This window comes from Pundamilia nyererei, unplaced genomic scaffold (assembly GCF_000239375.1).
Source record: "Pundamilia nyererei isolate P.nyererei 1_Seehausen unplaced genomic scaffold, PunNye1.0 scaffold00340, whole genome shotgun sequence".
Lineage (NCBI taxonomy): Eukaryota > Metazoa > Chordata > Actinopteri > Cichliformes > Cichlidae > Pundamilia > Pundamilia nyererei.
The window spans coordinates 10,789-33,537 of NW_005187741.1; the positions used below are offsets into that span (position 1 = coordinate 10,789).

The 22,749-nt window shown below is 43.0% G+C and overlaps 1 protein-coding gene across 1 annotated transcript in view; it reads right to left on the bottom strand.

The window, feature by feature from the left end:
* col14a1b (collagen, type XIV, alpha 1b) overlaps window positions 1-22,749 on the bottom strand; it is a 137,018-nt gene that overhangs the window by 4,289 nt on the left and 109,980 nt on the right. The window contains exons 23-33 of the mRNA XM_013915650.1: window positions 19,714-19,863; window positions 16,718-16,792; window positions 12,233-12,372; window positions 9,249-9,372; window positions 7,109-7,252; window positions 6,806-6,970; window positions 6,595-6,633; window positions 5,335-5,473; window positions 4,925-5,067; window positions 4,574-4,683; window positions 739-897 (exon numbers count right to left, since the gene is read on the bottom strand). Coding sequence (XP_013771104.1) covers window positions 739-897; window positions 4,574-4,683; window positions 4,925-5,067; window positions 5,335-5,473; window positions 6,595-6,633; window positions 6,806-6,970; window positions 7,109-7,252; window positions 9,249-9,372; window positions 12,233-12,372; window positions 16,718-16,792; window positions 19,714-19,863 — 1,388 coding nt within the window. The remainder of the gene's footprint in view (window positions 1-738; window positions 898-4,573; window positions 4,684-4,924; window positions 5,068-5,334; window positions 5,474-6,594; window positions 6,634-6,805; window positions 6,971-7,108; window positions 7,253-9,248; window positions 9,373-12,232; window positions 12,373-16,717; window positions 16,793-19,713; window positions 19,864-22,749) is intronic.

The following is a 22,749-nucleotide window of genomic DNA, read 5'->3' on the forward strand; positions in this document are numbered from 1 at the left end:
CCTCCCCTGCAGCGGCGCTGCAGACCACGCCCTGCCCGCCACACATTAACCAGGTAAAATACATATTTAGGCAGAATTTTGCAAATATCTATTTTTCTTGTAATTTTTTAGCAGCATAGAGCTTTATTTCCAAGAACTTTTTAAAAGTCAGGTCAAGGCTCCAAAAGCCCAAAGGTGATATGAGGCTGGCTCACAACAGTTTTCGTTTGCTACTTTTTCAGCAGCTTGTTTTGTCACAACAGTTCAGATGCATTTAACCATTAGTAATGAATTTTATTCTCTGGTTTGCTCCCACAGTGCATCTTGGTCTGCCCCATTGTGAGCCGGGCTCAGCTGGAGGTTTCTTCCTGTTTAAAGGGAGTTCGTCCTTCCAGCTGTCACCAAGTGCTGCTCACAGGGAGTCATCTGATTGTTTGGGGTTTTCTCTGACTTACTGCAGGGTCCTTAAATGTAACTGAATGAGATTTACTCTGACATTTATTCTGGGCTCACATAAAAGGCCGAAACACGCAGAAACATTTTGATATTTCATTTTTATAGCAGACTAACGTCCACGATGTGTGGACTGGTTCTTATATTTGAGCACTCAAAGTGTTTCCAACACTCACTATTTCATGGACTCATCAGGGGTTCGGTATTTTGCCCGAGGACACTTCAACATGCAGACTAGAGGGAGCAGGGGCTCAAACCAGCAGCTTCCTTTGCAGTTCACAGTATTTGTGTGCGTGCTGCTCTCACCGGTGCAGAGTTGTCCTTGTTCCCTCGGGAGCGGACCATCCTACCGAGAACCTCCAGCCCATCAGTGCTGATGTTTCCTGCTGCGTTGACGGTCTTCTCAGACACCATCTTGCAGTCAACGAACACTTTGGCGCTCGTCTTACTGATGGCGAGGTGAAGCTGCAGAGAAGGAAGAGATACAGCCACTCGTTTAAAGTTTTAGAGGTCCAAACATGAATGCAAAACAAGTGATAAATGCTGTTAATAAAGAAGCAATTATTATTAATATCTGTGATGATTATGACTCCTCACAAACATCAGCAGCATTTAGAAGCCCTGCAGACGTCTCGGCCTGCAGAAAGTAGGAGAACAGCGCCCTCTTCCTGTGAAGCCGTAACATGACCGAGCTGTTCTTCATGTTTGTCAGTGCGGTGCTCACACACTGACACAGGAACAGTCGAATAACACCGAGCACCAACAGTGCACAAACATTAAACACACAAGAACAGCTCAAAGGATTTAACATTACAGCTCAGACTGCTGGGAGACCTCGCACGACTTCTCTCTTACTTCACATGTGAACTTATTTCTTTTCTCCTTCCTCTCAGTCACCAGTCCAGGCACAGGTCTGTCCTCTTTCTGTCAAAGGGGATTTTTGACCTTTGCACCTTCACCCAGGGAGGCTAAAAAGCCCCACAGAACAGGAACAGAATATCACAGAGTACAACTATATTTGAACTGTTTCCAGCACTTATATAATTAAATTATTATTATTATTAAATTGCATTTAAATGTGCATTAAAACACACAGCAGCTAATAAACTGTTTTAATAAGGTTAAAAGAGAACTGAAGGATATTTGGCTGGAATAAAATAATGCAATGAGCCACATCCAATTAATTTTATGTTAAAGGAAAAACACCCCACAGGGAGCACATTGCACTGTTCCCACAGGACAGTGTTACAGCAGCTGCACAGCCTGAGCTGGAACTGGGACACAAACCAGCAGAGTAGACTGAGACTAAGATTATCTCACTGAGTGACATCACTATTTATAATCACACACACACACAGACACACACAGGTATTACTGTCACCATCACGGACAGTCGAGAGCTGAACTGCGAGGCGGATAAAACGCCGCCCGTCTCCTCCGAGTGGCTCCTCGACACCATTACCCCTCCTCTCCCAATATCGCAGCAGACCACCAGGCTGCCGTCAGCGACTCTGCTGGTTTCACAGCAGCAGTACACACAAATGCACACACACTAACACACCTTGAAACCCCACTGACCTCCGTCTGTAAGTGCACTGTTGTGCGTTGGTGAAAGTGATGCGGTTTACAGAGAAGCTGTTTTTGGACCATCCGAGTTGTTTGTTCGTGTTTCGCTACTTTTGAAAAGTGCAAATTAAACTGTTAAAAGGGTCTATGTTTATCCTGGCAGAGCGAACACTCAAAATGCTAAACATACGCATGCTGCTATAAAGACAACAGGCTGTAAACCCAAAAAGTCTGCTCTGTAATTTGAGTTTCTATATGCCTGCATCAAATTATGACACGTACGCACGGATGAAGAAATGTTTCTATTTTCTCCGACAGCTGGAGACGAACGTTTGTGAAGCCTTCAAAGCTCCTGTAATAACCTGGATCACAGGAGATAAACACACTTTTTTACTTTTAGGTGGGATCTTAATGTTGGATGAAATACTTTTCTGGCTGCTTTGCATCCTCAGATAATTATAGTCTGCAAAATTATGGGTTGAAAAAATGATTATAATAATTCAGATTACTAATGCCTGCAAAAGTCAGATTCATTTCCACTGCAGAAATCAATCTGCGGTTCTTCGACAGTTTGATGTCGACTTTGGTTAATGTTGTGTTGCGTTTGGAATTAAACATTAAATTTAATGTTAATACAGCGAGAAAGTGAGAAGGAAGTCACCGCAGCTGAAGAGCTGAACGTGTTGCACTGAAGCTAACATGAGTTTTATATTTGGAAGGACGGGACTAGAATTTCTACACATCCCCAACTTCCTAATAATAATAATGATGAAACAAGAGCAACTGCAGACCTTTCTTCATACTGCATGATGATGTCACTAACATCCAGATGTTCAAGAACAGGAAACCAGTGAGGGCAGCCAATCAGAAGAAAGGGATCTTTAAGTGGGCGGTCTTAAAGAGATAGAACCTAAAACCTTTTTTTTGGAACATGTAAACCAGGTTTAAAGCTGTGGATGCCCACATGTGTGCTCTCAGTAAGTGTGTGCAGTGTAGATGTTCAGTCATGTTTCCAAATGTCCGTTTTTTAGCCACTACAACACATCACATCCTGCGTTTGTCAAATAACTGAGAAAAAGTTTAAGAAAAAGTGAACTTGAGAACTTACAGGAGACTTTTTTAATCTTCAAAGTACTTAAAAGCAGGATAATTGCCAAACTGAGCTGACTATCAAATCATTTGAGTCCTCTGATCCATAATCACAGAGTCCTATACAAATGTCACACAGACTTGTCAGGTAGGCGCTGCAGATGCTGGTCTAGGATTTAAAAATGTATGCAGAGGCAGACGCGCACACACTTGCAGAGCAAGCAGAACAAAGGGTGAAAAGGTAAGGAGGATAAGCTCTGCTGACAGCGCGCAGACAGCAGATCAGTCAGCGTCCCTCGGCTCTGACACGCCGACAAAAACACAACACGACTGCAAGCAGGTTCAGGCTCGGGGCATGACTCGACTACAGTACGCCTGTCAGGACTTCCACTACTGTCACACTGCTCGACAGGGCCTCGCGTGGCAGAGGAACGAGTGCAGGGAGGGAAGGAGGGAAGGACCGGAGCTTGTCAATAGAAACCTGTGAAGCTGTCAGTCAACAAACCAGAGGAAAAACATCTATATAATTTTAAGCAATCCACTGCATAAGAACACCAATAAGACTTAAAGAAGGGAAAGTTTCTCAGCATGTTTGACCACCTACAATCATCACCTCCAAACTACACAAGACGCAGCAGCCAGGCTACTAACATCTTCTAGCAAGTACACTGGCCCCAGATTATTAATACTCGTTGCCTCTGCTCACAGGCTCAGAGTTTGTTGGAGCAAAGGGGGCGGAGCCTTTCAGTCTGTGGACCAGTTTACCACCACAGCTGCGATTGGTTGACTCTGTGGAATCCTTTAGAAAGCAGATAAAACCTTTTCTGTTCAAACAAGCCTTCAGTTGATCAACGCTTTTAAACATTTAACCCTTTCTATTGCTTATATTTTCTATTTCATCACTTAACCTGTTTATTTCACCCTTCATGCTCAGCTCTGTGACTGCCTGTCTATGAAAAGCGCTTAATAAATAAACTTTACTTACTTAAAATCTCAGTAAAATATTACCGGACCTGTATTGCTTCAAACACTTCCACCAACACGTTTTCCCTCTTGGACGCATCACAAACTATTTCTTGCATCTGCTTTGTTTTTACATGTTCCTTTGTCAGCGGGTTCGGTTTACCCCACCCTAAAAACTAAAAGCACCTTCAACGTGTGATTGCAGCATGCAGGACCTCCCACACCTGCACGCAGCTGTATTTAGCTATCAAAGGAGCTTCCATCAGGCCACAGACTGTATGTTAATGTGCAGGACAGACAGACATTGTCCCAGCTTCCACTGGTCTTCACTGTGTTTTTAATATTGCTTATAAAATATTTTGCTAGTATGATTTCTGCTGACTGTACAACAACTATGTCACACATCATCTTGGTAAATACTTAAGGGTTAAAGTTCAAATTATTCTCTAGCCTGTCAGCCAATCAGACGATCATCATCCATGTGTCAGGCAAACAGACAGCGGAGGTCAGGTGTGATTCTGACCTTGTGGAAGTTTCCAAAGAAGAGCTTCTTTATTTCCGGCCCCTCGAAGGTGACCGTCTGAAACTCTCCTTTAAAGTCATTGTTAAAAAACGTCAGAGTTTTTCCTCCATCTGCAGGAAGAAACATGAGAATTAAAAAAACATAAATCAACAAATAAAACACAACATTTATAAGAAGCAACAATCTTGTTCAGAATTTTAACTCGAGTTTAACAGAAGTAGAACAGCAGCTTGCACCGTACCCGACTCTCCTTTTCATTAACATCAGGTAAATATGCTGTGTTCACTGATTTATTTTGGTAGGTTTGAGTCTAGAAATAAAGTGGAAACAAATAAACACGTCTCAGCTCACTGTCCAGGATGACGCCCACTAGAGGTTCGTTGTTCTTGTTGAGGATCTCCCAGAGCGCAAAAGGCTCCTCGGGAGTGTCGGCCAGCAGCCTGAACAGCAGGGTGATGGTGTAGTCAGAAGGCAGCCCCTCAGGATGGATGTACCTGTGAGCCAGGGTGAAAACATCAGAGCCGGGTAAACGTCCTCATTGGTGATGTCTCTTTTAGGTCAAACAGTGAGGGTTATGGGCTCTGGATGCTGATACTCAGCTGGTGAAATCAAAGCTTGCTTCTCCTTCCAGAAGCTATTTGCTGCACTTTCATCTGTCTTTGAAAAACATGCTATGATGTCTCTTCCATCAAGGTGCAGCAGTGAAACTTCCAATAAATAAGGTGCTATTTTTATGAGTGTGGAGACTGTGTCCTGTGTACCTGGTTGGCTGTGCCAGCAGCGCGTCGCTGTGCAGGTGGAAACAGGGGAACGTGTTAAAGGTGCCGGGTACCATGGAAACGCCAGACATGCTGCTGTACCGATTCTCCACGAGCCCGAACAGCTCCATCATGCGAAAGCCTGATGACACAAGCAGCAATTATCACCTGTTGTAACCATTTCAATGAGTTCTCAACAAGTTACAACAAGCAGAAAAGCAGCAAAAAAGCTCAGGAAGTATTTGTACATTTGTAAGTAAAGAAATATAGAGCTGCAGAAAAAGCAGTCCAGACATACAAGACATGACAGCAGGATACAAGATATTTAATTCAGCCAATCATTTTAAACATACCAGTTTTCACCAGTATAGAGGGCCAAAACTGCCAAAAATAAAAATAATTACAAGGAAATAACAAAGTGACTCAATAATATAATATAATAATATAATATAATATAATATAATATAATACAAACATGTGCCAACTGTGAAATCTGGGGCTGATGATGATGTTTGAATAACAAATAGCTTAATATCTTTTATTCAGCTGTTGTTGCCGTTTGTCAGAGCTCTTCATTATAAAACATATCTGCCCTGTTCTGTCTTTCAGAGCTTCAATTCGCCCAGCAAGATATTGATGTGATACCACAGATGTCTCTGCTAACAGTAAACACCATCTGTTAAATACTGGCCCTTACTCATATTCAGCAAATGTATTGCTGCATTTTTAATGAACATAAATGCAGCAAAAACCAATAGAAATCTATTTATTCATGTCAGATAAACAGATACCATTTAATTTGATTTTGCATTTATTCAAAACACACAAAAAGAGGATATGTAAATTATGCTAATAAAATAAAACAAATAACTAAAATGTATTAAAATGAAAAGAAAAAATACAGAAGAAATAAAACAGAGCAACAGCTTATTCTGAAAAGTTAAATATAATAATAAAAAAGAATGATATGTTGATGATTAATGACATTTTGATGAACAACATTCTCCGTTGTTTAAGTTATTTGTTTGTACATGTGTTGGCAGTGTTGGCTCTCCATACTGTTTGAAATGAAGGGTTAGAGCTTTAACATTATTGTGTTCATCCAAACACATTAAAGCCACAGCTCACACTTGATTTATATTCTGTTTCCTATTTGAAGTTATTCTGTAAGCACTCATAACTGAGACACGTGGACACGTGGACACGTGGACACATGGACACATGGACACAGCAGGCTGGCTGCAGTAGCGCTCCAGCTCTTACCTGGCATCGTGCTGCCACTCATCGGTACAGCCGGACACGCTGGGAAAGGCAAAAAGTGAGTCTGATGACAAATATTTAAAAACCACCACATTCAACCATTTCTATTAATGTACGGAAAAAGCACCACATGTTGTATAATTTACTCTATAATGTCCAGTGCAGGGATCTCTTCAGGATTACATTTAGCTCTAACGTCAGGTCAGGGACTCACTGGCAGTAGCAGCTTCGCACACAAAGGTCACCAGCTTCTCTTCAATCTTCTTGAAGGCGTCCAGGTCATCCACAAAGAAGACGTGCCTGTCACTGGGTTTACTGGCGATGCTCACCAGCTCCCCGTAGTCAGCATCAGCGAAACCAATGGCAAACACGATGTAACCTTTGATGGGAATTCAGAGAGAGAAAGATCCATGTCTCCAACTGCAGGAAAACTGGAGGAGCAGATGAAGTTTGGCCTTCCAGTAACACAGACCGCAGCTCTAGGCCTTCTTCAGAGCTTCACACAGAAACAACTGACCTTCCATCTGCATCTCTTTGGAGACTTTGTTGACGTCATCCTGAGATCGACCGTCAGTGAGCACCACGAGGACTTTGGGGATTCCTCTCCTCGCTCCCGCCTCCTCTGTGAAGATGTTTTTCTTCACGTGCTGGATGGCTCGACCTGAGTGAGCAGACAGAACAACCATCTCCAATAACTCCAAATATTCTACTTTTAGTTTTCAGCTTCGTATTCTCAGTAGTTGAGAAACAGCAGCAGACGAGTTATTTGAAACAACATGTCTATTACCAGAGGATTTTTTTATTATGCTGATTTGACTTCACACCATCTGTTCTGGTTAAAAAAGTCATTAGCGGAGCTGCAGGTCTGTCACAGCGGACTTGGCAGTGATGGGAAATCAAAATTAATCAATTTTCAGCTGCAGACATTATTCTGAGAGGAAGTCAGAAAATCCTGCAGCACCATCAGCTTCAGAGGATCCCCGTTTACAGAGTTAAGTATTAAAAACATGAAAGAAAGGAAGCGCAAGGGTTTGTACGACATAAACTTGACATGATCAGTTAATTTCAAAATTCATGCTAATTATTCATCAGTGCAGGATGAAGATCTGACTCCAAACTGTAGCATTAATCGTGATGAAAGGACAGGATTATTGATGCATGCCCTGCTGATGTACAGGACATCAGAGAGTGTTGCATCAGAGCGTCCCACCAGGGAAATCACATCACAAGTTTCACTGAATGTGTGAAGAGAATTCATGTTTCTGCAGCAGCTGGAGGACCAGCTCAACATCTAAGGCTGCCCCCCCCCACTCTGCAGAGCCACTGTGCTGCAGGCTCAGACACCCACCAGACACCCGGGACCCCCGACTGACTCACACTCTTCAACTATGATCAAATTTTACACATTACTACCAACAGTTACCATCACATATTAATATTTAGATGTTTATTTGAATGTTTCTGTTTTCATGCCTTATAAATGTGCTCATACAGGCTCATGTGGTTTTTCCACTGCTTCATATTTGTTTCATAGGCTTTAATATTCATTTCATTTTGCAGAATTAACAAAGCAACGGCCAACATAATGAGCAATGATGAAGATGACTATATTTTTAGTAGTATTATTATGTCTATTTTTGTTATATATTGTGATTATAAGCTGTTTCTTGACTTGTGTCTTCTTCTTTGGTGTTTGGTCATGACGTTTCCCGGCGCCGCGTCTTCATGTTGCTTAAGAATCAGGAAACTCTGGAACTAGTGCACTTTATGTCTTTAGTGCATAAATGGAAAAAACCCATAAAGTCAAATAATGATCATCTACTGAGCCTCTTTTGTCTCTTTTCTGTATATTTACTCAGACCCACACCTTAAACCACAGCTTGACTGAGTCATTAACAAATCCATGAGCACCTGCCTGGATGTGAGGCTGCTGCACGGCCGTTAGTACATCCAGAGATCAGACGTTTTCTAGGCCTCTGGAAACAACAGAAAGCACTAATTGCAACGCGGCGATCCCAGAAACTGTTGCTTCCTGTGAGAAACGGAGGATTAGTGTTTTACAGCAACGCATCAGCAGTGGGAGAATTCCTCCCCACCGGTGACGCTGTTACAAATCTATTCTCCTCAGTCTCATTCCTGTAGGAGAAACCGCCCGCGCTGCTTTGTAAACAGCGATTAATGACTCTCACTGCTTCCCTGCAGACTTCCTCTCATCACACACACACACATCCATGAATAAGACTATGCATGAACACGCTCGACTTGCACACGCATGTTGACACAGAGCCGAGAGGACAACACACTTTTCCACAGTGATTTAATTTTCTGTTTGCGGTCGCCTCCTGCTCAGTAGCATTGATAACGTCACGAGGGAGTTGTGTTGAGCGTGTGCACGTTACACTGTGGATTTGTCTCGACCAGGCGTCTTTCTCACATTTAGAGATTATTTCTGCCGCGGTAAAGACGGATTGGATCCGTCACAGTCGCACAGCTTGTATACATTCGTACACTGTATCGCACCGGCGTCAAGCGCGCACGCCAACATCTGTCATCCTGAAACTCTAGCAGACTCCAGCAGCACGCTCGTCCAGCGTCAGTGACTCATACACAGTGCTTTCACAGAAAAGCAGCAGCCTGCATGCTGTGCGCGTCCTCACCTGTCTTAGTGTTTCCTCCTTTGTAGGAGATCTTGTTGATGGCGTCCAGCAGACCCTCCTTGTCACTGTAGGAGTTCAGCTTAAACTCTGTCCGGGCATCGTCGCTGAACTGGGCAATAGCCACCTGTCACAAAACACATGAACGTAGCTAATAAACCAAAAGAGGAAGTAGGCCACTGTTAGGTGAAGGAGACGAGGGTTAGGAGGAGACTATGAGAAGAAGCACCCTCACAGAATACAGAAAAGCTGATCTCCATGAATCCTCCTTTTAGACTCGAATGGGGTCATCCTTTAGAAAGTGAACATCATGTTTGTATTACTTTTATACAACCGTGATTCTATTTGAAACCACATTCAGCATCACTACACGTGATCAGCATCACAGCCCGGGCTGGTACAGAGCGACTGCAACGACCACAAAGAGCAGAGAAGGATAATGATGCCCAGGATGGAGACGGAGGAGGGTTGCAACGAGAGCCTCGATTCTCCCGTCAAAATCATTCCTAACAAGTCAGGTTATTACTGGACAGGTCTTTAAGAATTATTACATTTAAAAACTATGAAAAATGGAGGATAGAGTTTTGTTTTCAATAATAAAGTATGAGATAATACGGGCGGATGATACGCCTGCAGCGGGCAAAGACTCAGGCTGTGTAAGATGGAATAATTTAAAACAGTGAGGTACATTAACCCCACGCTACATATTTTTAAGCAATTATTTTTTGTTTGTTTGAACTCAAAACGTTTGTATTCCTTCTCCATCTGTTCCTGCTTGAACCTGCTGTGGCTGGCTGTGTGCTGCTGCTCGCTGCCTCAGGTACAGGAATCAGTGAGTTGGGTGGAGCACTCAGCGAGCTCTTGGCCAGCACCAGTGGATCAGTCTGGCAGTGTGCTTGAGCTGCTAGTGAGAGCCTGTTTAACCCTCTTTAGGGCAGATTTGATTTTTCCAGTTACTTTGATCGACATCCAGGTTGTTGTTCAGAAAGAGCCACAGCTCTTAGTCTAGACTGCTTCATAAAATCATGCTGACGTTCATATTTACCTTCTGCTTTGTTTACTTTGTCACATACACGCTTGTTCTACAGTATATCACAGCATTTAAAGACAGTATGTACAATGTTCTCTAAAGCTCAGACAAACTGAGCCGCTACTTGATGCCACTGTGACTGAACGGAGCTGAACGGGGAGGAAAGAGGAGCACTGACAGACACGTGAGCAGCTGTAACACAGAGCGTGCAGATGAGCTGTTTCATGAGTGAAGTGGGCTGTGGCCACCTGGGAGACCACTCAGGAACATTCTTTATTTGTAAATAACAAAAAATCTAAATGAGAGCAGCTTACAGGAAACTTGGCGCTGGTGCTGACTCGCTACACCGAGGCTCTGAACACAGGAGTGAAAAAGAGGTTTAGCTCAACTGGGAGAAAACTGCTGTATGTAAACAGTTGGTTCTCTTTCTCTAGTTTGTCCTGGAAAGTTTCCCTTTTCTTTGCATCTACGGTGCATCAGACACTCCTACAGATGACGGGGAAACTCATTTAGATGAAGAGGTCCGAGCGAGGCCAAAGAAACAACCACGAGAAATCAAATCTTTAAGATTAAAGATTTTTTACAATTGAATTACCCAGGAGGCCGCTCTGTGCACGTGGTAGTCTTATTCCTGCCACGTCCCACAATAGTGAAGATATGACTCAAGATAAATCAAATGTGATCTGGTAAGAAGAAAAGTCTTTCCACAAAGATGATTTTGATTTCATATGATCAGCTGTGATGCATCAATGATAGTGTTGGCAAACATAAACAGGCCGCTTTCAATATGCAGCTACATCATGAGTGAAATGGTCTTCGTTAGAACAAACGTCTCCACATTAACAGCTACAGACAATCACGACTTACACAGGCCGGCAGTAATAATAATAATAAGAATAATAATAAGAGAACTGCTGAGAATCATGACTATAAAGATGGGAATTAAACCAATGGATTCATCAGTGTCACATTTGCAATGTGACACTGATGAATCCAGCTGTGGTTTCTTCGTGAGACAGATGAGAGGACGGTCCCTGCATGTGTGGAGGGTGGAGGAGCAGTGATGGAGAGGGAAGCAGCTTTGCTGGGGTCACTGCTGTTTATCTCCACACTGTGTGAACTTACTTGGATAGTTGTTGGATACGTTTACGTAAAAGCTCTCTGACGTACGAACAGTCACCTGACCTCAAGCCTGCTGAGATGATTCTTCCCTACAGCTGTCAGACTCCTCGGCCTCCTGACAGCTGACCCGCGTTAAACTCATGGACTAAACACACCCACAACCACCTACACACACACACACTGGACAAAAACAAACAACTGGACCCTCATACACACAATAATAACAGGGACTGACCCACCAGCACTTCATAGAACCTCTGTAGGAGCCACATATCTCACTGCAGCTGCTGTACAGACAATCACTCTGTACAATAATAATTATAGTTATAATTATAGAACTTGTATAGTTCATATTCCTGTATAGTTCTCATATTTATATCCTGTTCACAGCCTGTACAAACTTATAGCATATATATATATTCATAACACACCTTCATACCAATAATAGACACGTTTTTGTAGTACATCTATATTTTTGCTAAAGCACTTTCTGCAAACTGTATTTGTATCACACATTGATAAAACAGGTGTGGTATGTGCAGTGGGCTGTAGATGGCCCCACCCACAGTCAGCGCTGACACCGCCACTGATGATCTCTTTCATTGTGCTGCCAAAGCAGCGCGCGGCAAACCTCCACCATCCACAGTGAGGACGAGGAGCCTGCTGTGCCTCAGGCACATTTTCCCATCAAGTCATTGTTTTTCTGGTATTTCTGTGGCATGTCTGTCAACAACCTGTCAGTCAAAGCACGGCGCTGAGAGCTACCAGAAGCAACACACGCCAAAGCTCTCAGAGAACTGCTTGCTAAAGGCTAACACGCCGCCCTCGGTGGTACCTGTGTGCCTTCCGGGCCGATCCGGTCCAGAGCTCCACTGGTGCTATACAGGAAACGGATGATCTTCAGGAAGTTTTCATCTCCGATACTCCAGGAACCGTCAACCAGGAAGACCAAGTCTGCTTTGGCAGCTTTACAGACTGAACGAGGAGACAGAGAAACATGAAGTAAACATAACAACAGCAACTGGTTGACTCACAAAGGCAACACTTCAAATGGGAATAAGTAAAAAGTTGTGAGTCTGCTGTATGGAAGCTTGAAAATAGCTGATTGAAGGGTTTTGTTGGAACGTTCATTGTGATCACATTTGATTGGCTTTCTTTTACTTTGAAGGATAATTGATCATTAAAAACACATATTTATCTACTTGCTTTCATTTGTTCGCTTTATTGCCGTGCAAATAAACAAACTGGCTTCATTTAGAAAACCGATGAATAAAAGCAGCTTGTGAGTGAAGCAATCTTGTGATTAATTGCACTCAAAGAGCTTTCGACTTGTAAACGATTGAAACACATTAAATGCAAAACACAGAGCTGCTTCTGCTGCTCTTCGAAAGTCATTCCAATCACTTCCTTCTCTCCTCTAATCAAACCCTATTTAAGGGTCAGCCGGCGCCACATTGATCTGCAGACGGCTTCAATCCGGCATTCGACTCTTTGTTTGTTGCAAACATTTCATAAACACATCTCAGGAGGAATCAAACTGACTTTGTTCTGAAGTCTGAAAACAGATTGAGTGAAACTCAAATTGCTGTTTTGCTCAAATATAATATTTTGTAAGTTGATTGTTAGAATTATTCACCCGTTCTTGGTAAGGACACTTTGGTTCACTGCTGTCAAAACTGCAGGTGGTTGCAGAACATTGACAGAGCAGCTGAAAGCAGGAGAGAGATTTACAGTTTTATGCTGGTATTACACATTACTGTCATCCTAACAAGCCTGAGCTTTCAAGGTGGAACTGTGTTTCTAACCTTTAGTGCGATAGTAGTGATTTTGTTTTTTGTTTTCTGTTGTCAGTATAGCGCCCCCCTGTGGCATAAGACTGTACAGAACTACAGCATTTTGACTCCACCCACAGATGTGTGGAGTTTTTTTAGAGAGTTGCTGAACTAATTAAACATATTTCAAATCAAATGCAACTGAAATATTAGCAGTAATTCAAAGAGAATTTATCAAATGTGGAGAAACTGGATGAAAGATGTAAAAAGATGAAGTCATCCTTTCCTCTTCTTCATCTTTTATCCTATTCAGGGTTGAGCAGGGACCAGATGATGATGCTCTTTATAAAGCTAGTGCACATCTAGTGATGAAAAAACTGAAATGAGACGATGATGAGATAAGAAATACTTTATGAATCCCATATTTGGGACATGTGGAAGTGTTTCCTAAGTACCTGCCGGGGCTGTAGGGGAAGCTGTAATCAAACACGTGAGGAGGAAACACCCACTGTTCTCCTCGTCAGCCAGAATGATTTGAATGTGTTGATCTCTGTGATCATTCCTCTGAATTTTCTGGATCATCACAAATAAGATTTATGCAGAAAGCACATTTCCACATTATGTGCAGGGCAGCCGAAAGGTTTATTGCTTTTATTTCGTTTAGTTGTCAGTGGATTCTTTCTGACTCGGTCCAGATCGTTCCGTTTCTCTCTAAATCACCACAGGTCTTCATTTGTGTGTAAATGTGTCCTTATTTGTTCCTCGCTGATGCCGACAGCACGTAAACAGCATCTTTCTCTGTTTTTGTTCAATAAATGTGTCGTGAAAGCAGAGTGAGTCTATGCTGGTGCATTCTTACTACTACATTTCTGCTCTGTCCCACGGAGAGCGCTTGTTAATGGTAAGATAAAGCAGCGAGCTCATGCTGCTGTCGATGTTCGTGTTTGGGTCTCTCTGGATTGATTCTTCAGGTCAGCTCTGATTAATCTGGTTTATTCAGGAATGAAAGGACATCGTGGATCTTTTGTGGATGCAGAGGTCCACGACTGGTTTCTGATTTACTGTCCTCCATCCATCCTCTTCTCTCTCTCTCTCTCATTTTCGATGCTCTTCAGCTCCCCAAAGTACTCCTTACATCTTCTCAACACTCTTCACTTGTTCCCACGTCTGTCCTCAATCACACTAACCTGCTGCACGTGCTACATAACTGATAACAGATAAGACTCATTCATTTCACCTGATAGTGTTTTTTTTCTTCTCTCAGAGGTGATGAAACCTTTTGTGGCAGTTTGAAAGTGAAGCTGGTGATTCTGTGGTGACGGCAGGAGAAGAATGAAACCGCTGTAACAGATCCAAGACTCGCTCGGTTTATAATTACACTGACGTCAGACACACTGTGTGTCACATGTTACTGTGTGTGAGAAGCATTGCTCTTCTTTGTTCAGCTCTCATTCTCCTGCCCGTGTGAGGATGAGTTTGTAACAAGGTAAGGTTTTAGTGACATGAACCCCAAAAAGCAGCCAATAGGAGACCTACTTCCTTCTATAGTAGCATTTTGACTGTCTGTGACATCCAGAGAAAGTCTACTGAGACTCTCAGCCTGATATGTCTCTGAAGCTGATCTCATTAGAAATTACAGCAAGTTTCAGACTTTGCTGCAGATTTGCTTCTTTAACGAGTGACATTTGATCGGTGGGCATATGGATCAAACTCTGCCCCCAAAATACTTCACAGGACGTCTATCAAAAATTCTACTTTAAAAATGAACGGAAGTATTTATGCATTTAGTTTTTATCGGTTTCAGCTTGTAGCTGCAGATTGGGTTTATATTTCCTGTAACAGTGTCATTGATATACATGTTTTCTGTCCCAGCAAAGATGATCTGAGGATAAAACCTGACCTGAGACACTGTCACATCGTGAGGATGAGGGCGATCTGCAGTGTTGTCTGATATAAGGACATTTCCATGGTAAAATGAAGCTTCCCTCACTAATGTTCAGAGCTATCCGCACACTGAATTCCTCTGGCCGATTATGTCGTACTTGATCATTCTTTAGCTGTAATGGCTCTAGTGTCTCGTGGCTGTGTGGAAGCTGCAGTTCTGCGTTAATTGCAGTCATCATTTAGACTCGTTGAGAATATTCTTCATTACATCTTTGACATTCATTCACATTCACACGATGCTATTATTCTGACGGCGCTCCAGTGGAGTGTACAAGTATTCAATGTCGTCCACACGAGGAAACAAACAAAGCACCGAGTGAAAAAGGCAACAGTTGGCCTTAAATTGAAGATTAAGTGCATCATTTAACGCTCGCCTGGCAGTCTATTTAAAGCTCGTGTCAAGTACAGAGAGATTATATTTAACTTAAATAATAAGTGCAGCGAATGAAGATTCTGCCTTTCAAAGATCCATTCTCCACATTGTAAGATTATATAAGAAGTAAATAAAGGTAACTGGTAACTATGGCTGCCAGATGAGGAAAGAGCTCGTGAACTTATCTCAAACTCTTGTTACCAGGTTACAAAACCATCGTCTTTGCTGTGTGATAATGTAACTGGCTTGTGCAGCACTTTGTGGATCTGACGGGTGGAGAGATGTGACGCTGACAATCACAGCACCTAACAGCTGAATTATTGTGAACTGAGAGGCTCGTGAACAGCTGTCTGTGGGGGCGCAGCTGAAACACCACCAGGTCCCCGAAAAGCCTGTTCGAGCCTCTGGCTTCACTTTCCAGACTCATCCAGGCTTCGTCCAATCGTGGTACACAGTCCACACGTAAAATACTACAGTACAGTCTATCCACCCACTGTCCTCCACTTATCATGACTTCAGTCATGTTAATAAAGAAAACGTCATCGTGCCAATCTCAGACAGTGTGTCACATATCACAGCAGCCACGGGCCGGTTTCATGTCAGACACTATCTTCACGGCCTTTAAGGTGTCGCAGATAAATACAACAAAATAAAATAATACGACAAAAACTGTCTCTGTAAATATAATAGTAAACGTGGACGTACTGTGTAATTGTGTAACGTTATTAGCAGCGTCCTCCTGAAATGCACCAACAGCATTGAGAGTAACGTCCTCCTCTCTGCCCCTTAATGCTCTCCGGTCGCTATGGTAACGCGTAAATATTTATTTCAAAATAAGACACAATAAAACCAGGCAAACCAAGTTAACGATAAAAACTCTGAAAGCCAGAAATTTCACACCCGAGCCTGAAATCTCGCAGCGTGGTACCGAACGACTCACGGACCGGTACCGGGGGCTGGGGGCCACTGACATATCTGACTGCACACCTGTAAAACAATAAAAGGTCTCCTGCTACGAATCAGAATATCAAAGCTGGTTGTGCAAAACGTTTCATAAAAACAAACAAGTCAAATATTTATACATATTTATTGAAAACTGAGCAAAAGAAATAAATAAAAGAAGCTGTTTGGATGCAGCCTGATGTCACCAAAACACATCAACAACAATACATCAACATAAAGAGATCGAAAGGTGAGACGATCAATAACAGTATTAGAACTGCTCTCCTACCTTCCTTGGCAGCAGGGATTGTGGGTGGAGGCGTGGTGGTCGGGGGCTTGGTGGGTGGCGGGGTCGGGACGGGTACTGCAGAACAAACAAACACATGAGGATGTGACAACCTGTAACTATAACAAAACAACCCTCGTGTGCCACATGACCCTGAGTGAAACACGCGGTGAAACTGCACAGAGCGCTCACGTATGGCCCAAACGTGTACAGTAACTACATTCAGCTCATGTATAATTTGCTGCACTGATCACAGTGTTAGCTGCGGTCCAACGCGCACTCCCACTGTCTCTGCCTTCCTGCCTGTATTCTACGTGTGTCTTTGAGCGTCTTTGTGCGTTTATGCACTCAGCGCTGTTTAGGCAGTAAATCAGCTACCTGAGGCTGAGAATTACTTGTGATGGCAGGTAGGGAGCATTCAGTAGTGGCTGCCTGCAGCGATGGGGATAGTCATTTGGAGGAAAGGCTCTGGCTTTCATTTGCATCAAAACAAAGCAATAAATCATTGTGGAGGCTCACTGCAGAGCTGCGGTACAGAGGGGAGCAGCTTCAAGCAAACAAATGTCTGCTTAGCTTCGAGGAGGGAACATTCTTTCTTGTATCTCTGGATATTTTCTTTGTCTCGTTTTCAATTCTGCAGGTTCTCGTCTCCGTGCCGCCTCTGAACTATGCTTTTCTCCCGGCTCGTCATTCTCACTTCACTTCAGTGCACTGCAGACAGTTGGCAAAGGAAACAGGCTGCTCACCTCTGAGTTTACTCACGGCGACCTCAGGAACAATAAAAGTGCTCAAAGTAAAAGTTGGTCTGTGGGTCTGAGCTAAAACTGCAAATGTGCACATAGATGAGAGCAGAGCAGGACCTCCAGTGATCATCACCTGCACCGTACAACTCAGAGCAGCGCTGAACACAGTGCAGAGGAAACAGCCAGGAATGGGAGGTTAGCCAAATAACTTCTCATCAGCAGGGCGTCGCCATTTTTATTTATCAGAAACTGAGTTTGCCTGCAGTTGCAAAAACTTTTATTTTATCCATTTTATTGTATTTTTTACACCCTCTGCTGATTGTACTAATCAAGTGCCGTTACTAAATCAATACTGCTATTGCTGCAATAACAATGGAAAGCAGATAAAACAGCACGCACATATCTGCATCCATCTGGAACCCTGTGAGTCTCACAGCTGTGCTGACTGAAAACAAACCTGTATCCAGTTATTTGGTCGACTCGTTATTAAAGCTGCACCGTCGCGCAGCTTTGGCTGTGATCTCGAGCGCTTCTTCAACACACGGTGGATCTTATAAAGTGACACGTGAGACACGCTGACGTGTGCGCTCTCAAAGCAGTTGATTAAAACTTCTTCATCTCTGCAGTGAAGCTGGTGATTAAAGTGTTGAATACAGCTGAACGTAACTAAAGCGAGTAGTGAATTTACTGCACACGGGCCTCATTGAAAATAAAACAACAGCCCACCCACCCCGTCACCCTCCCGTCTCCAGACAGTGGGTCTTGATTAGTGTTTGGGGCTGCTGCTGCAGAACAAAAGGCTCATCCTGAAAAGGAAGAGGATTCAGCACTCGGCGCTCCGGCGAGGATAAAAGATGTTTTATGTTGAAAATGACGTGATGGTCCTCCCAGCCCGGACCGGGCTTCTTCTTAAACCGATGACAGCTGACAGCAGTTTGTGTATAATTGTGTGTGTTTCCCGCCGTGTGCTTCTGCTATATTGTTATTATGACACATGTAAGGGCGCTTTTAAAACGGGCGTTTGGCAGATCGAATGGAGGAGGCAAAGTACTTCTGGATGTGTCGGCGGTGAGTGCACGAGTGGGTTTGTGCGAAACGCTGCACATCAAAAAGCAGTTTACAGGATTTCCCAGTTTTTCAGCTTCAAATTGGCTGCAGATCTGACAACCTTAGAGGCAGCCAAAGTTTTCAGTCCTCTGTTTGTGGTCGAAATAAACGAGCCCGAGAATGACTGAGCGACGGCATTACGGTCGTACACATTAGTTCTCTCATAGAACACACAAATAAGAAAAAGAACAGAGCGCCTGCTCTGAAACATTTGTCTCACACTAAATGGGAAATACTACACACATGCATCCCTATCAGAAATAAAAGTGGCCAGTCTCCACACAAAGGTCATGTAGGGACCGTGAAATTTTAGGCTGATATTGACGATTACAATAAATATTTGCAGCACAGCTGTTGTCAGTGGATTTCTTTTGTTTCTCCAGAGACATGATGAACGATCAACATAACCAATCAGAACTCAATGAAACTACATGAATTCCCACGTGCTCTCTCTACACCAGCTGTTTGCTGTGTTTACATTAATGCAAACTATTCTTTGTCTGTATCTGCAACTGCTGAATAAATGTAGGGGACTGCTGCAGCCTGCCTTGTTGGAGCTGCCTGACTCAGTCCTGTGTTGGCCATCACTGCTTTGAGTCCCACAAAGCCAAGTTGGAAAAACCTTCTGCCCAAAATACACACGGCAGCAGCTGTCAGCAACCTGGAGGCCACGTTTTACATTTTAAACTTTGGCATCACAAAACACGATTCGTTATATTCTGGTGAAAAGTATCAACGTTTTAAGATTTAAAAATAAATCTTTAAGCTTATTTGAGGCATTGATTTCAAGAGTTTCTGGGGGTGTGGAGAAACCCTCAACAAATGCATTTACTGTGAAATATTTGCACTCATTACACTGTTGTTGAATATTTAGCCGGGGATAAATGGACACGTTGGCATCAGATAAACGTTGGCCACTGGCGTCAGAAATTAAGATCTTGTGCAATGGCATGCAATATATAAGTGTGCCCAATTTGAAAGAGTGGAAGCAACCCAGCACACACAGAGACACACAAGTGTAAATGTAAACGAGGCTTCTGTGCAGTGCTCTTAAAATAGCAGCAGCAGGAGAAATCCAGTCGTGGAGCTGCAGTGCACCTCGACCTGCAACATGTGAATGACACGTGTGTTCAAAGCTCAGGTCCTTACGTGTCTTCTCAGCGGTGGTGACTGCAGGCCCTTCGGTCCCGTCCTGCAGCTGAGCGTAGATGCTGATCTTATACTGCATGTTGGGCTTCAGGTTGTTGAAACAGTGCCTGCTCGCTCCCCCGCTCAGTCTCGTCTCCTGCTTCTGACTGCCTGCAACAAAAGTACAAAGAACATCTTTATCTTTCTCAAAAATGATTCTGTATTTGTCACATGCAGAAATAAAAGCAAGTGCATGCACATGCAAGTGTGTAGAACAATCTGCACACATCGTAAACCCAGCACGTTGTCACAGATTGAAAATGAAAGCATTTATTTATCTTTGTTGTCATTAGGATGCTACTGTTCGCTCGGTTTGTTAATAATTGATGAATCAAATCCAATTATTGAACCAATCAAACACCTTCCTGTTGTACTTGTTCACTCCATCCTAACAGTCAGGGTCCATTGGTAACATGTCAAACAGCTTTCCAAGAAAAACCTGTTATCCATGAAACACCAAGCATTCACTTCATTACAGGGAACTGGTGGAACATTTTAATGACTTAAAGAGGCATCGAGTGCAAAGATAATGAGAAGGTCAAGCTCACCACGAAACTACACAGGTGGGAGTGTATGGGTGGAAAAATCTCAGTTTACGTCAAGTCAAGTGAATCAAACCAATGTGAGCAGCAGCAGGACGCAGCTGATTTATTTGGCTAAATTAAGTCCTCAACATGTCTCGTAGTCCTCCAGAGGCCTGGTAATGAACCAATCATTTGATTGAGTGTGTTGACCCAGGGTGAGATCTAAAACCTGCAGGACACCGGCCCTCGAGGCCTGGAGTTCGCCACCTCTGCACCGAAGGTCACTGAACCCATAAATGCTCCTTTTTCCTCAGGCATCATCAAACAGAGTTCAATCCCTCAGAATCCATGCCAGAAGTGCCGCTATGAGTAATACTGCATATAATCTGTGACATGATTTAATCACATTGATGATGGCTGGAAGCTCGAGCTGTGAGGGAGTCATCAGGCAGAGGAACCTATGAGACGCCTAAATGCACCACAACATTCCTGTGTAGCTAAACTGGGATAAGACCATAATAAGGCTGAAGAATTGATCCTGTGCAGCAAAAGATCAAAGAGTTGTTTCTGTAAATTCTAGCTGAACATGGTAAATCCTTCTGTCCTGCAGGAGGATGTATGAAAACACACTTTACACTCCGTCTTTCTTTCTATACCCTATTCCCTAAATTTACCTCCCTCCATTCCCTTTAAATTCCAGCCTGTTCAATAATAAAACAGGATAATCACACATTTCCCCCATTCTCAGCAGCAGGTGTAATTATTTACCAGCTGTTCTAACACAAGTCATTATTTAGCTTCATTGTGTGTTGAGAGAAGCAACACATTGGATCTCCCCGAGGAGACACGGGGGAATTTGTGCCTTTTATGTGACGTTAATGACGCCAGTGTTATTGCTGGACGCCTAAAGGTGATGAATAACAGCTATTACTTTCCTATTTGGTGGATGACGGCTGTATTAAAAGTTAGTCTTAGCTTTGAGGTGCTGACAGAGTGGTGGATGTTTAAAATCGATTCAGGGCCAGACCATCTGTTGTTTGATGCTATTTGGACGTGTTCTCAGTGTCAGACAAAGAACTATTGTTTTTGTTGGTGGCTGCACAGAATCATAACTGAGGAAATGACTTTTATAAGCATAAGGCTGCTTCACAGAGGTGACTTTGGTGCAGTGGCCTGTTTGGCAGCTGACGAACAAACACATTCAAGTTCATCAGTTCATAAATAAATTGCAGAGAGTTTCAGGAGAGTTTAACAGACACTGGAGGTAATGTGAAAGTGTATCTGCTGTTGCCATGTGGCTGTTTTTCTTCCTAGAACATCAAGTTAATATTGGTTTGGGGACCATCACTGGCGGCCAATCAAAATGCTGTAAAAAAGCCTTGCAGCCAATTTGTTCTGTAGTGGAGGAAGTGCAGAGCTAAATTCTAAATAAAGACATGTTTGTGAGGGATGTAAGGGACAAACGCAGGATTTTAGTGGACATATTATATCTGATTATAAGGACACGATCTACTTGGTTCCATTTAGAAAAGGATCATAGGTGAACCATGTATTAGAAAACCTGGTAATGTAAACCTTACAGTAACACAGAGACAACCCCAACAGTCAAATGGACCCTATAAGCAAGCACTTGGAAGAAACCTTTGGCAGAAGCAGGATGTGTGGACATGTCGGCCTATCCTGAATCAAACTTTGTAGAGCAAATAACATAAAAAACTTATTAAAGGTGCTTCTCCTTCTGTTGCGCGTCTAAAAGTATAATCTCACCGTAAAAACATTTATTATTATTACTCACACGTGCAGACACCTTTGTACTTTAACTGCTTCCTTCTTCACAAGGCCTCGCCACAGCAGGTACTGTCGCATGTTTGATGTTTGGCAGATTTATACTCTGGGTTCCCTTTCGAGACCCCCCCCCCCGCCGAGGGGTTTGCGTCTCCTCCTGGGATCAAACCCGGGGGCTTTTGCTTGCTATACATACATAAACCAAGTACTACTGAGCCACTACAGCCACCTAGCTTATATTATTATGTTTAACGATGCAGGCATAATTTAGCATGACACTAAAGTTAATTAGCTGACAGTCTAGTAAAAGAACGTCAGCGGTGGGCTATAAACAAAAACACGTTTCTGCAAGCAGAACGTATCTGTTGAATTTGCCAGAGTCTCGGCACACTTCGAGCTAACGCTGGGATGCACGGCTTGATTGCCGTTTACGCGCGCACTGACTCATGCAGACGGCAGGCTTCACTTCCCTTCTTCTTCACACTCCCACACATAATGAACTCTAAATAGAAGCAGTTCAGTTTTTATTGTTTTAAAAAAATATATTGTCACAATCAGAGGAAAGAAGTTGCAGGTGCAACCAAAACTTCAACAGAAAACTTCATAAGAAGAAAATAACTGTACTTTTTCCTTCCCCCTCCTTAAAGTTTACCTCTGAGAATAGACACAACAGGGCATAATTACTGTC